This window comes from Diospyros lotus, chromosome 4 (genome assembly GCF_014633365.1).
Source record: "Diospyros lotus cultivar Yz01 chromosome 4, ASM1463336v1, whole genome shotgun sequence".
In the NCBI taxonomy this organism is placed as follows: Eukaryota; Viridiplantae; Streptophyta; class Magnoliopsida; order Ericales; family Ebenaceae; genus Diospyros; species Diospyros lotus.
The window spans coordinates 9926832-9939997 of record NC_068341.1 but is presented as its reverse complement, the minus strand read 5'-3'; the positions used below and the strand labels follow the sequence as shown (position 1 = coordinate 9939997).

Here is a 13166-nt window from a genome sequence, read left to right as displayed (position 1 = left end):
TTGATAATTTAATTAAGACCTGATGTTTATCTAGCCCAGAAAATAGAACTAGAACCAAATCAAGTAAATAAAACTCGTACCAGATGGATCAACCAGATTGTTCTAGTTGCCAATCTGGATCCAATCTTAAATGACTGTCTAATTTCATGTTTGACCTTTAAATTGTTTATATATAGAACGGAATATTGTAAATTAAAAATAAGATTATCTATCTAGTTTCCATTTCCAGTTGAGCTTGCGCTCACACAAATAACTAAGAAAAGCAAAAGACAAAATAATTGCGGATGACCCAGAAAGCAAGGCCACAAATCTATATATATATATATATAGAAGATAGAAGAACCAACAAAAATTGGCTCATATAGTATCAGGGAAATGCTGTCAGCCGTCCGATCCCTCTTTAGTCTGGGAGGGATTCATCGTATTAGACAACATAGATACGGTCACAAACCACCACCCTATTACACCCTATTATTAGTGTATGGATACGGATATATCCCACTTATATACATATAAGACATATATATATATATATATAGTGAGTGAGAGAGAGAGAGAGGGGTTACATACTTAGATAGAAGACACACATACACACACACGCCCATATATACACGCACAAAGATCTCAGTTAAGCAGTGATTCCAGTGTGACTCTCGGGCTTGGACTGGGCCATGTTGGCTATATGGAACTGAGACACGTACTTGTGTGAGCCTTCCGGCGCCAGCACCGGCGGCTCGTTCAAAAACGCTGAGTTGCTTCTTGTCCACCTGCATTCATGTATAAATGGCATCAATTATATATATATATTTATTTAAGCATCAATTAACATATCAACCATAATCAATTGAAATTAATGGTCTGTTTTTGATTGATAATAATAAATTTGAGGAAAGAACATACATACCATCCACTTTTGGCTATGATGTTGTCGAAGCTATCATGGTCCTGGCCGATTTCCGTTTCCAGGTGGAGACCCATACCCTGTTTCGTTCTGGCCAAAGGCAGAGAGTTTGATCTCTGAAACTTCCCTCCCCCCGTCTCATTTAATATGTTTTGTTGCTGCCACCATCAATCAATATATCATATCATCAGGACTAATTAAGGACCACTCCAACAAATCATCAACATTCAAAACGTAACCTTCATTAAATTAGCATTTTCTATCTCTAAAACAAATTGCAATTCTCTGGCTTATATATATATCCGGTGCCGGAATATAATATATGTATATGTATATATGATTCACTTTCAAGATGAATTTTGGGTGCAATTGACGTACATAATGAAGAAATCCAATCCAGGGCTCCAAAAAAGATGATAAGGAAGAAATTCACCAAAAAGGGCACTAATAAATACCTTTTAAAGTTATATAAATCCCTTCTAAAACCATTGGCTTAGCTATTTTAAGATAGTGAGCTGGTTCTAGATCCAACTCGTATATAATTGCAACCACCCAACTGTACGTATATGGAGTGAAACTCTCTACCAACTGAGCTATATATATATATCAAAAGACAACTGAAGCATGGATAAAGATTCTTCTTTTTTTGGGGTATGTTATGTGTCAAAACTTACAAACAATCCACAAACTAATATAACTCGGCCCAGAAAGAATTGATGAACGTTCTAGGAGTTAGACTGTGATGGGGATGATATATATATATGTATGTATGTATACCTGCAGATTCCTCTTGAGTAAAACATCAGAAATGGCTCTGAGATGCTCATCCTCAGCTTTCTTCTTGGACTTCCAGTAGGCTTCGATCTCGTCTTTGGTCACTGACTTGTTTCTCTCCAACTTCACTGCAATTAAAGTAATTAAAATGAATTCCACTTATGATTAAACATTATATATCAGAAACCCTAACAACTGACCACAGAGAGCAAAAAGAGGGCTTAGAAATTGGTGAAGATCGAGCCTACCAATTCTAGGATCAGGGACATGCGAGTCCCAGCCTGCCATGAGGGAACCCATAATTCCTTCGACCTCACAAAACCAGAAACCGCCAACTTCTTCTTCTTGTGTTCATCCACAAAGCACTTTTGTCTTTGTTAAGAAAGCTTTTATTTATAAAGATGACAGTGGGGGAGGGGGGGTTGGATAATTGTTTTCTTGATCTTATCCCCCAAGTATAATATATTATACAATGTACCAGAGATTGGGTAAGGGTAAAGAAACAGTAGGTGACGTTATTTTTCTTTTTTATTTGCTAATTAATAATAAAAATTTGGTGACTTTTGCGTGGGGCCCGTTTAATCAGGGTTAATTGCACAAAACTCTCGGTTCAGTGGGTGGCAATGGCAGCAGCCCCCGGTTTAGGAACAGCAGATAGTGGGATTAATAAAAATCTTTAGAGGGCGACAACCAACAATAGATGTTCCAAGATATTACTAGATTAAATTCATGGATGATGTGTTTATCTCCGATGTAAGCACGTGTCATTTCACATATCCTAAGGGCTAGCAATCACGTGACCTCCAAGACTTGATTGGCTTGAAATTTAATTATTAATGTCAAAAAAGACAAAGCCATTTATATATATATCATTACTACTCTTAAAAGTACTAATTTTATGACGTGTTTTACCCTGAATTTTAATATAATAACATCTTCTGCCAAATAATTATAAGAAAAAGGGTAAAATTCCAAACATTAAGGTATGAAAATAATTTATCTGTAAAAAGATGATTGATGCGATCGTATAATATTCAAATAATTAAGAGTTGAAGCGAGGGTCCACAAGAGAGCTCAAATTAAAGATGACCCAATTCATTGATTGACTTTTCCTTGGGTGATCATCATACAACCAACTGACAGGAGTTTTTTTGTTTGTTTGTAAATTCGCATGTAGCAATCCGCAAATTCCGATGAAATAAAAGATTAAACAAGACCAAATTGTTTTGTTCAAAAGATCTCTCTACTTCTTTATTCCCAACAAGAAAGAATGCATCAAAAAACACTATCCTTCCATATATATATATATAGATAGACAGTCATGCCATGAACTCATCTTTGTCCTTTTTCATCCCTGCAGGCTGCAGCCCCGAACCCAGCTTTGGTGGTGTTATGAAATTGGACTGAAAATAAATTATAATTAAACTATTAATTATATGAATACAGAATTTTGTATAAAAAAATTATAAATAAAAAGAATAAAATATCACTAAGTAAATATTATTATAAGAAAAATGATATAACTATAATTAATTTCAGAATATTAAGTATATATCAAAAAATCATATTTTAACTGTTACATCATTTTTCACCAATTTAAGTTCTGGTGATATGTTTCTTGATATTATTATTAGTATATATCGTTTCTAAATAAGTTTGAATTGATTCAATACTCATCTAATTTAAGTCCTGGTGATATATTTTAAATATTAAATTTTATTATTTTAAAATAAAGATCACGAAAATTTGAATTTTAGTAACAGTAATTCACCACACAACACAAGCTTGTCATGATTTTTGATATTGTTCATAGATTTAACATTTGACAAGACCTTAGATGTTGGTAAGATATAATAATATTTAAGCGTGGGGTGGTGGGGTCCCTTTTCACTCAACTTTTTCAAAGGCAGCATCGCCCTCCTGCTGTGCTGTCATCCACCATTGGAGATCGATCATGGAAACCGAAAGCGTCTAGTAGTCCCCATTATCAGTGTCCCTCCCAACCAAATCAGCCAATTCTGATTACGGTCCCAATTTTCAGAATTTGAATTTGGGCCCCCCCCCATCTTTTATTGTATGCTCGGGTCGAGTATAATTTTAATAATATTAGATTTTCTTATTTTCTAAAAGTAATTTCAGGTGAAATATATGCTCACTGTAAAGATGATAAGTGCTTCGATGGCTGTGGTTTACGATGTATCGATGCTGCATTTGTAATTTTGCATAATGCATGAGTATTATGTTTAATAAAATAAAAATTTATAATTCATTAGTAGTACGTATACCTTTTCCCTAACTCGTATGTGTGCAGGTGCAGGTATATATATAAATATATATATATATTTTATTCTCTGGTTAAACAAAATTTTAATATAAAAATTTGTGGAGTAACCATCTAAATTAACTGAATTTGTTAAATGCTTGTGAAATCATGTAATGGACTCCACCACCCACCCGAGACTACTTGAGGGGTAATTTTTATTGATCAAATTAGATCCATTTAGAATGAGTATTCAACGAATTATTGCCACATTTAATGTTATTTTTGTGGGGAGTAATTATTTAAAAGACCAGCTTTATGTTACTAAATTTTGTAATAGAAAAATTTAAAAACGATAATAATGCCTTTATATTAGTATGAATACTATATTCTATGAAAATATTTCAATACCAATTGTGATAATTATGACTCAAGATACTAATTCATTTGGATTTCTAACTTAGATAGAGATTAGCATTTCAAATTTGACTGTGATTGGAATGTTATTAAATTTTATTTTGAGTGAAATTTATCTTATTTGTAAAAATATTCTCTTGACTTATTTATCTAAAGGAATATTTTCATGAATTATTTTTTAATTAAAATAGAATTTCATATATATATATATATGATTTTAAGTATATAAATAAGTGCTCAGATCATTGAAATTATTGTACTAAAAGTTGTATAGTGATGTTTTATTCTTTTTACCCGTAATTTTTCCTAATTTGGATGTTCTACATAAAATTCTATGTTTGTGTATGTGATTAATGGTCTGTTTCGATCTAATCTCGTAACAAACCAGTATCAAAGTCGTTGAATCAAATCATCAACGTTTGACAAATCTCAACCGTTGGATCCGCACATCTTCATCATCTAGCCAGAGTATTGTTGCCCTACCATAGCCATTGCCGCTATCGACATCCTTATTGCTAGCTGCCTTTATTGACTACGTTGTCACCATTGTAGTCCACTTAGGGTTTTTTTCTCAATTGAAGTCTCTAGTTTTTCCATTGGTACGCCATCAGACGCTGCTTAACTGCCTCGCCATTGTGATCTTCGATCAACGGCCCACGTTGCTTTGCCTTCACCGACCACTCACACATGTCGTCGTTGTCAACTTCTCGGCTGCCTCTGTTTTGTTCGACAGTTCCTCGCCATCGATTGTAAGGCCCTGCTCGAATTCTGCCTTACTCTGTACCCTCGCCTAACACCGATGACCGTCGGTCTTCCTTTTCGTGACCGTCTTCCATAACGAGTTGTTTCTCATTCGACCTCATCCTTGCTGTTGATTAATGGCTTATCTTGATTGGTGCTAGCCAATCATCACCTCCGGCAACTGCGACTTTCCTCGGGCTTCGCCACACATCCCTGTAATTTTCTGTCGTTAAAGAAGTTTTAAGCTTCTCACCCAGATTTGACCCAAATTTGGTTTTACCCAATCTACGAAGATTCGACCAACTCCAGATTCAACAAATCCATTAGCCTAGTTTCAAATCTATTTTTTGCCTAGATTTGGGGCAGATTTGATACTTTTGGTCTGTTTTTAATTAAATTTCTTATTTATCAATTATTTGATACTATTCAGGGTTATTTAATAGCTACGTTGAAGTACGATATCTCTTTGTTGGACTGAAATATTAGATTTTCGCTATGACATGTTAAGATGCGTGCAATTTTGGCACAAATGGATTTAGATGATGCATTTTTGTGCTTTGAAAAAATGCCACAATCATGTGTTGTTTTATTTTTATATATTTAGTTTTGATGATGAAAAATAATATTTTATTTAATCCCTAAGTTAGAATCAAGGTTGTGATTTTTAACATAAATCAATTTCAATATCAAGTATTATTTTGTGAGAATGAAAACCAAAGGAATTTCAATTATCGAGAGTTCAAAGTCATCTTTTTCTAAGTCTAGAAGGTTAGAACACCTTATAAGGAGACGTATATGAAAATGTTTTCTTTTTAGAAAACTAACTCTCGGTAATTCAATAACTAATATTCATTAGTGATAAAATGATTTTTAACGAATTTTTCAAGAAATTAAAAGTGTATATCTTGGAGGTGGTAAAATCGCAAAATCCTAAATTCCTACTAAAACCCAAATTCTACTTTTTTATTCTTATGGATTTTGATTTTTTTGATATTTTTATTGAATCCAAATGGGGGGTATTTTCTTATTTACATTTATGTATTAAAGTAAATGGAAGGTAAAATATAAATTAAACAAAATGAGGGCATTTACTTATCATCTGTTGAAATGTTTTCAAGCTTCATTCTGTTGAAAATCTTTATCATCTGTCGACTGTGGGCTTCAATCTGTTAACTATGCCTAAGAATAGTCGACTATGCTGTTTTTGATCTGTCGACTATTTATGGCATATGTCGACTATTTTTAAATCTGTCGACTATCATATAAGGATAGTTGACTATGGCTTTTCATCTGTCGACTATTTTTGTTCATAAAATTCAAAATTTTCTTCACAATTTTACAATAGTCGATTGTGCATATGTATCTGTCGACTATGGGATTTTTGTGTTAGAAATAGTCGACTATCATTTTCTATTTGTCGACTATGTTTGGTTTTTTACTTGAAGAAATAGTCGACTAACCTATTTTCTCTGTCGACTATGTGTTTCGTAGAAAGCTTCCAACGGCTATTTTTACAAATTCCAACGGCTCCAAACGGCTATATTTCTCTTCAACTTTGTGAGACACTTATATATACATGTCATGGATGATCAAGAGAAGGCTAATGGACGGAAACGAGATGATCTAAATATTACAAATCATTTTATTCGTGCTTACAGTGTTTTCTGTGATTTCATTGTTATATTTTTCTATGCAAGGCTTTGTTCTATCATTGTAAATCTATTCTTAAGCCTAGTTTTCATTGTGAGAGAACTTGTAACTAAGAGTGTTAACTCTTAGCTTCTCTCTTTCATTTGTATCGTTGTTATTTTCCTAACTTGTGTAGCTAGAGGGCCCATTTGAGTGGGAGGTTGTAATTCCTAGTCTCAGACTAGAGGACCTACTCGAGTTGAGTAGGGGGTTGATAGTGGATGGTTTGAAAAATCATTAGTGAGGAGATAAGGTAGTGGATTAGGCTTGGATTAAGCTGAACCACTATAAATCTTTGTGTTCTCTCTTGCTTATGTTTCTTTTTATTTGTTTATCACTGCTAGCATTTCATTATCCTCACTTGCATTGAGTTTTTATTTTCAACCAAAAGGATTTCAAAGTTCTATCAATTAAGTTTTTAAAATAACCAATTCACCCCTCTCTTGGTGTGTGCCATAAAACCTACTGTTCTAACTTCATGGAGTATTGAAGAAAAATAGCGTAAGGATCTTAATGCACTATCTCAAATACATCTATATTTATTGATTCAAATTTTGCAGGATGTTTTGAAAGGAAAAAAAATGTTGTTACTCTATGGTTGAAATTGGAACAGCTTTGTATGAAGAAGAGCTTGACTAGTAAGTTGCATCTAAACCAAAGGTTGTATTCTAATCGAATGACAGAATGTACATTTATTGAAAACTATCTAACAGCTTTTAAAGAAATTATTTCTAATTTAAAAAGAATGGAGGTTAAGTATGATGATGAGAATTTGGGTCTAATTTTGTTATTGTTATACGTCATTCCCGTTTCACTCCTCGTGGGTCGGGCTCAGTCCAATGGGCTGGCCTAATCACCCAGAGCCCAGAAAGTCCAGGCAACCTCGTCAAAGGAAGTCCATACACCACCGAAGCCCGAAGCCCGTAAAGCAAGCACCTTACGAGCTCCTGGTAAAGCCCCCTAGCGAGCTCTCAACAATCGACTAACGAACTCCTAATAAAACCCTCAGTTCGCTAGACTGCCCAGGTCTCTGGCCTAAAACCGTCAGCTCGCAAAAGTGGTAAAGCTGCTGAGAAGTCAGAGATAGGGACTATTCACTTTATCTGCAATAGTCCATGCCCCTCATAATAAGGATCCCACTCCTGGTTTTGTGTAGATGATAAGGGTTGTTTGTCCCTCATTATGTAATCATTGTATTTCTATATGTTATCTAAATTGTAAAGGCCCCTCGGTATAAATAAGAATCGGAGATATCATGAGGGGCAAGGACAGAGAGAAGAATGAGACATCGCCGTTCTAAAAGAACAATCAGAGCGCGGTCGTGGAGTAGACATCGTTCTGACTGAACCACGTAAAAATTCTGGTGTTGACTCATGTCTGAATCCTCTGTTTTCTTCTTCTTGGCACTTTGGACTTACTCACTGCGGCCCAAAACGAATCACAGTCGGCTGAAATTGAACGTCGATAGTTATATTCTCTACTAACATTTTATTTAACTTTTAGAGACATCATACTTTATAGTCATGACACTTTCACCCTAGATGAAATTTATGATATTTTATTTTTGAAAGAAAAAATTGATAAACAGTAATTAAGGAATTCTAAAAATCATGGAAAGGGTTTGTTGATTAAAAGAAAAAAACAAGATATAAATTCTATTGGTAGAAGGAAAAGTAGATCTAAATCTAGAAACAAATAAAAAATTTGTAATTATTGTAAAAAGGAAAAAAACATAAAGAATGAGTGTTATAAGCGCTAAAACAAACTTAAAAGACAGGAATTTGACCAGAAAGAGAAATAATTTGAAATTTCTAGCTAAACAAATGTTATTTAAAATAACAGTAGTGATGGGGAACTTATGGTGGTAACTAATGAGATTACTAAACCTAGTGAAAATTGGATCCTAGAAACAGTATGCATGTTTTATACATCTCCGAATAGGGATTGGTTTTTGACATATAAAAATTACTTCTGGTGATATGTTAATGTGTAATAATTCTTCTTGTAAAATTTCTAACATTAAAACGGTTAAAATCAAGATGTTTGATGGTATTGTTTGAACTTTAACTGATGTCAGACAAGTTCATGGTCTCAAAAGAAATCTTATTTTTTTGATTACTCTTAATTTGAATAGGCATAAATTCATTGGTGATGGTGAATTTATTAAGGTCAGTAAAAGGGCTCTCGTTATAATGAAAGGTAATAAGAAAGACGTTGATTGTATGTTCTGAAGGGTTCTACCGTTACAGGTGATGTTTTCTTTTCTACTTCTTTTTTATCTAATACCGATATCACTCAATTATGACATATGTATTTTGAACATATGAGTAAAATAGGTATGGTTGAATTGAGTAAAAAATGACTTTTTGAAAGGCAGTGTATTGGAAAACTAGAGTTCTGTGAACATTGCGTATTCAATAAGTAAAAAATGGGTCAGATTTAATAAAGACATTCATAATACAAAAGGTATATTGCACTATGTCCATTCTAATCTCTAGGGTCCGACCAGAGTACCCTCTAAAGGTGGTGCTAGATACATGTTAACTTTCATTAATGATTTTTCTAAGAAAGTTTGGGTATTCTTTTTGAAATAGAATATTGATGTTTTTACTACTTCTAAATAGTGAAAGACTATGATTGAAAAATAAATTAAAAGACAGATTAAGCATTTTTGCACTAATAATGATTTAAAATTTTGTTCACATAAATTTAGTGATTTCCACAGGAAAAATGGAATTCTAAGGCATTTAACAATTCTAAATATGCTATAGCAAAATGATGTAGCCGAAAAAATGAACAAAATCTTGATGAAAAAGATACAATATATATTATCTAATATTGGTTAATCTAAGTCTTTTTGGGCCAAGGCTGCTTACATGGCATGTTTTCTAATTAATCGATCTCCTTCGTTTACTATTGATAAGAAAACTCCAGAAGAGTTATGGTCAGATACTCTTATGAATTATTCTGATTTGAAAACTTTTGGATGTCTTGCATTTATTCATATTGATAATGGAAAATTAGAACTAAGGTTTAAACGGTGTCTCTTCCTTGGTTATAAATCTAGTGTTAATGGTTATTAAGTTATGGGATCTAGAAGTGTCTAAAGTTGTAATTAGTAGAGATGTTATTTTTTATGAAATTGTTATGCTTCATGGTTCGTTTGCAATATAATATAACCCTATAGGTCACCAAAGTTTTAATATTCAGGTAGAGCTTGAAATTAACAAGAGTCAAACATTTGAGCCATTGTCATCTCAAATTAAGTCAAGCCCCAAGTCAAGTTCGAAAGCAAGTGTCGATCCACATGATAATTGTATTACTAAGGATAGGTCCAAAAGAAATATTAGATCTCTTCAAAGGTATGTTGAAGCTGATCTTATTGCTTGTTCTTTGAGTGTGTCTAAAAATATTAACTATAGTAAAGAGCCTTCCACTTATTTCGAACCAGTTAGTTGTATTGAATATGGGAGATGGATCACAGCGATGCAAGAAGAGATGGAATTCTTACACAAAAATGGTACTTAAAAATTGATGAAACTACTTGAGAACAGGAAAACGGTTAAATATAAGTGGATATTCAAGAAGAAATAAGATACACCATGAATTGAACAAGGGAGGTACAAAGCTAAACTTGTAGTGAAGGGATATAGTAAGATTCCAAGTGTGGACTTCACAGATGTATTTTCCCCAATTGCGAAACACAATTTTATCCAAGCATTACTTGGTATCATGCTATCCAAGATCTTAAACTTGAACAAATGGATGTCAACATAATGTTTTTACATAGAGAACTTGATGAGCATATCTATATGCATCAACCAAAGGGTTTTGAAGTTCCAGACAAAGAAAATTATGTGTACTTGTAGAAGAAGTCTTTATATGGCCTGAAACAGTATTCTTGGCAATGATATAAAATGTTTGATTATTTTATGATTAAGCAAAATTTTAATAAATACAGTTATAATAGTTGTGTTTATTTTAAAAAGAACAAGAACGACTTCATAATCTCTCTGCTCTCTGCTTCTATATGTTGATGATATGCTAGTAGCATCGAAAAATAAATATGAGATAAGGAGATTGAAAACACAACTTAACAAAGAATTTGAAATTAAAATTTGAGATAGCGAAGAAGATACTTGAAATGCAAATTTCAAGAGACAACGAGACAGGTAAATTGTATCTAAGTAAAAAAGAATATATTGAGAAAGTTTTGGCTAAATTTAATATGTAGGAAGTTAAACCTATAAGTGCTTCGTTGGCTGTTGAACATTTTAAACTTTCATCTAGTTTGTTTCCTCAATCAGACGGTGAAATTAATAAAATGTCAAAAATTCTATACTCTATCATAGTGGGTTGTCTTATGTATGCTATGGTTTGTATACGCCCTGATTTGGCTCATGTAGTGAGTGTGGTTAATAGATACATGGCTAACTATAGTAAAGAAATTTGAAAGGCAGTCTAATGAATTCTTCGATATTTGTGTGGTACCACTGATACCTGTTTACAGTTCAGAAACACTAAAGATGAAGTTATAGGTTTTGTTAATTCTAATTGTGCAAGTGATCTTGACAAAAGAAGATCACTTACTGGTTATATTTTTACCATTGATGGTTGTGCTATCAGTTGAAAGGTTGCTTTATAGTCCCCTATTTTCCTGTCTATTATTGAAGTTGGATATATGACTGAGGCTATTAAAGTTGTTTGGATGAAAAGGTTTATTGGTGAAATGAATGAGAATCTTCAAGGCAATACAGTCTATTGTGATAGTTAAAATGTTATTTTCCTCACTAAATATCAGATGTTTCACGAGAGAACGAAACATATTGATATGCGATATCATTTTATTAAGGATATTATTGTTTGTGATGAAGTTATTGTAAAAAAAATTAGCACTCGTGATAAATCTACAAATATGTTGACCAATTCTCTACCTATTGTGAAGTTCGAGCATTGCGTGGATTTGGTTGGTATTCATTAGGGAGATTAATTCTCCATGATTTTCATTAGAAGAAAAAATTCTAGATAATTCCATATGTGGATTTAGAGTCAATGTGGAGATTTGTGATAATTATGACTCAAAATCCTAATTCATCTGTGATGAGGTTTCTAGATTAGACTGGGATTAGAACTTCGAATTTGACTATGATTAAAATGTTGTTAAATTCGATTTTGATTGAGATTTATCTCATCTGGAGAAATATCATCTTGACTTATCTCATCTAGAGGAATATCCTCATAAATAATCTTCTGATCAGTATAGAATTTCCTGTGTACATTTATGCATAATTCTATATCTATAAATATGTTCTTAGATCACTGGAATTATTATACTAATATTTGCATAGTAATATTTTATTCTTTCTGCTCATGATTTTTCTTGATTTGAATTTTTCACGTAAAATTTTGTATTTGTGTGTGTGATTGATAGTTTATTTATGATTTATTTTCGATCCAATTTCATAACAACAATATATGTGTGCGTGAGACATATTCATTCCATTATAGTAAAAGAAGTTTAAAATTGTATAAACTGTAATGTATATTTGAAAGTAATGACTGCAAATTCTCTCATCATCAAAAGGAAATAAAAAAAAAAAGAAAGAAGTTAAAAATAAAAAGGTTATATCTTTTATTCTTTTTAATTTGTTTAGGCTCTTTTTATTAAAAATATTCTTTCAAAAAAGTACTAGCAGCCAATTCCCTGTAACTATTTTTTAAACCATGAAGTAACTAGAAGTTAAGACGCTAACACATTGCTAATTCCAGCTTATTTTAGTACATATTTTGGCTATAGATTTCTTTATCAGTTACCCTTAGGAAAAATTAACAAAACCAGTCAAAAATATTTATAGAAATACGGCAACTTTCACCACTTGGGTTTTGGGGGAGAACCAGAGGTAATCCAAAATTGGCCCACATAAAAGCCAATTTGGGAGGAAATCAATCAAGAAAGCTAAGGTATTTCAAAAGGCACTTCTTTCAAGTTGGTCTCATTCTTATTTACTTGCGTAGAATCGTAAAAATGGCATTGGTTTGCCTACAAAGACTACTATCTGGTAATCTTCCCTCTTGATGTCTGCATTCTTCAGCGGGTTTTATGTGGGGGTATCCCTTCCCTATGTATTTCGTTCTGTTTTCGGTTTATTTTCTGCTTTGCTTTCTTTTTTTTATGCAATTTTTTTTACCATATATTATAAATTTATATATACAGTGATATATCCAAATGGTAACACCATAATACCATGGAGTATTATACCGTACCAATTGCAAATTCGGTTAACTTGTTTAGCGTGGTAGTTTTGAAGGCCTGTAATTCTACAATCTGTGACTTTCATTAGCCTACAAAGGTGGTGATTATTAATGTAACAGAATTGCTTGTTC

The 13166-nt window shown here is 32.8% G+C and overlaps 1 protein-coding gene across 1 annotated transcript; it reads right to left on the bottom strand.

Moving 5' to 3' along the window:
* Positions 1-292: 292 nt before the first annotated feature.
* LOC127799503 (uncharacterized) lies at positions 293-2091 on the bottom strand. The gene is made up of 4 exons (XM_052333583.1): positions 1924-2091; positions 1679-1803; positions 905-1059; positions 293-767 (listed from the first exon to the last, which is right to left on the bottom strand). The coding sequence occupies exons 1-4, from the start codon at positions 1973-1975 to the stop codon at positions 629-631; spliced, it is 471 nt and encodes a 156-aa protein (XP_052189543.1). The 5' UTR covers positions 1976-2091; the 3' UTR covers positions 293-628.
* Between the last annotated feature and the right edge of the window lie 11075 nt (positions 2092-13166).

Excerpts from the sequence above, each read along its gene's own strand:
- LOC127799503 (XM_052333583.1), bottom strand. The coding sequence starts at position 1,975 with ATGGGTTCCCTCATGGCAGGCTGGGACTCGCATGTCCCTGATCCTAGA. Across the intron at positions 1,060-1,678 it reads TACTCAAGAGGAATCTGCAG|CAACAAAACATATTAAATGA; the intron begins GTATACATACAT and ends TGATGGTGGCAG. Across the intron at positions 768-904 it reads ATCATAGCCAAAAGTGGATG|GTGGACAAGAAGCAACTCAG; the intron begins GTATGTATGTTC and ends ACATGAATGCAG.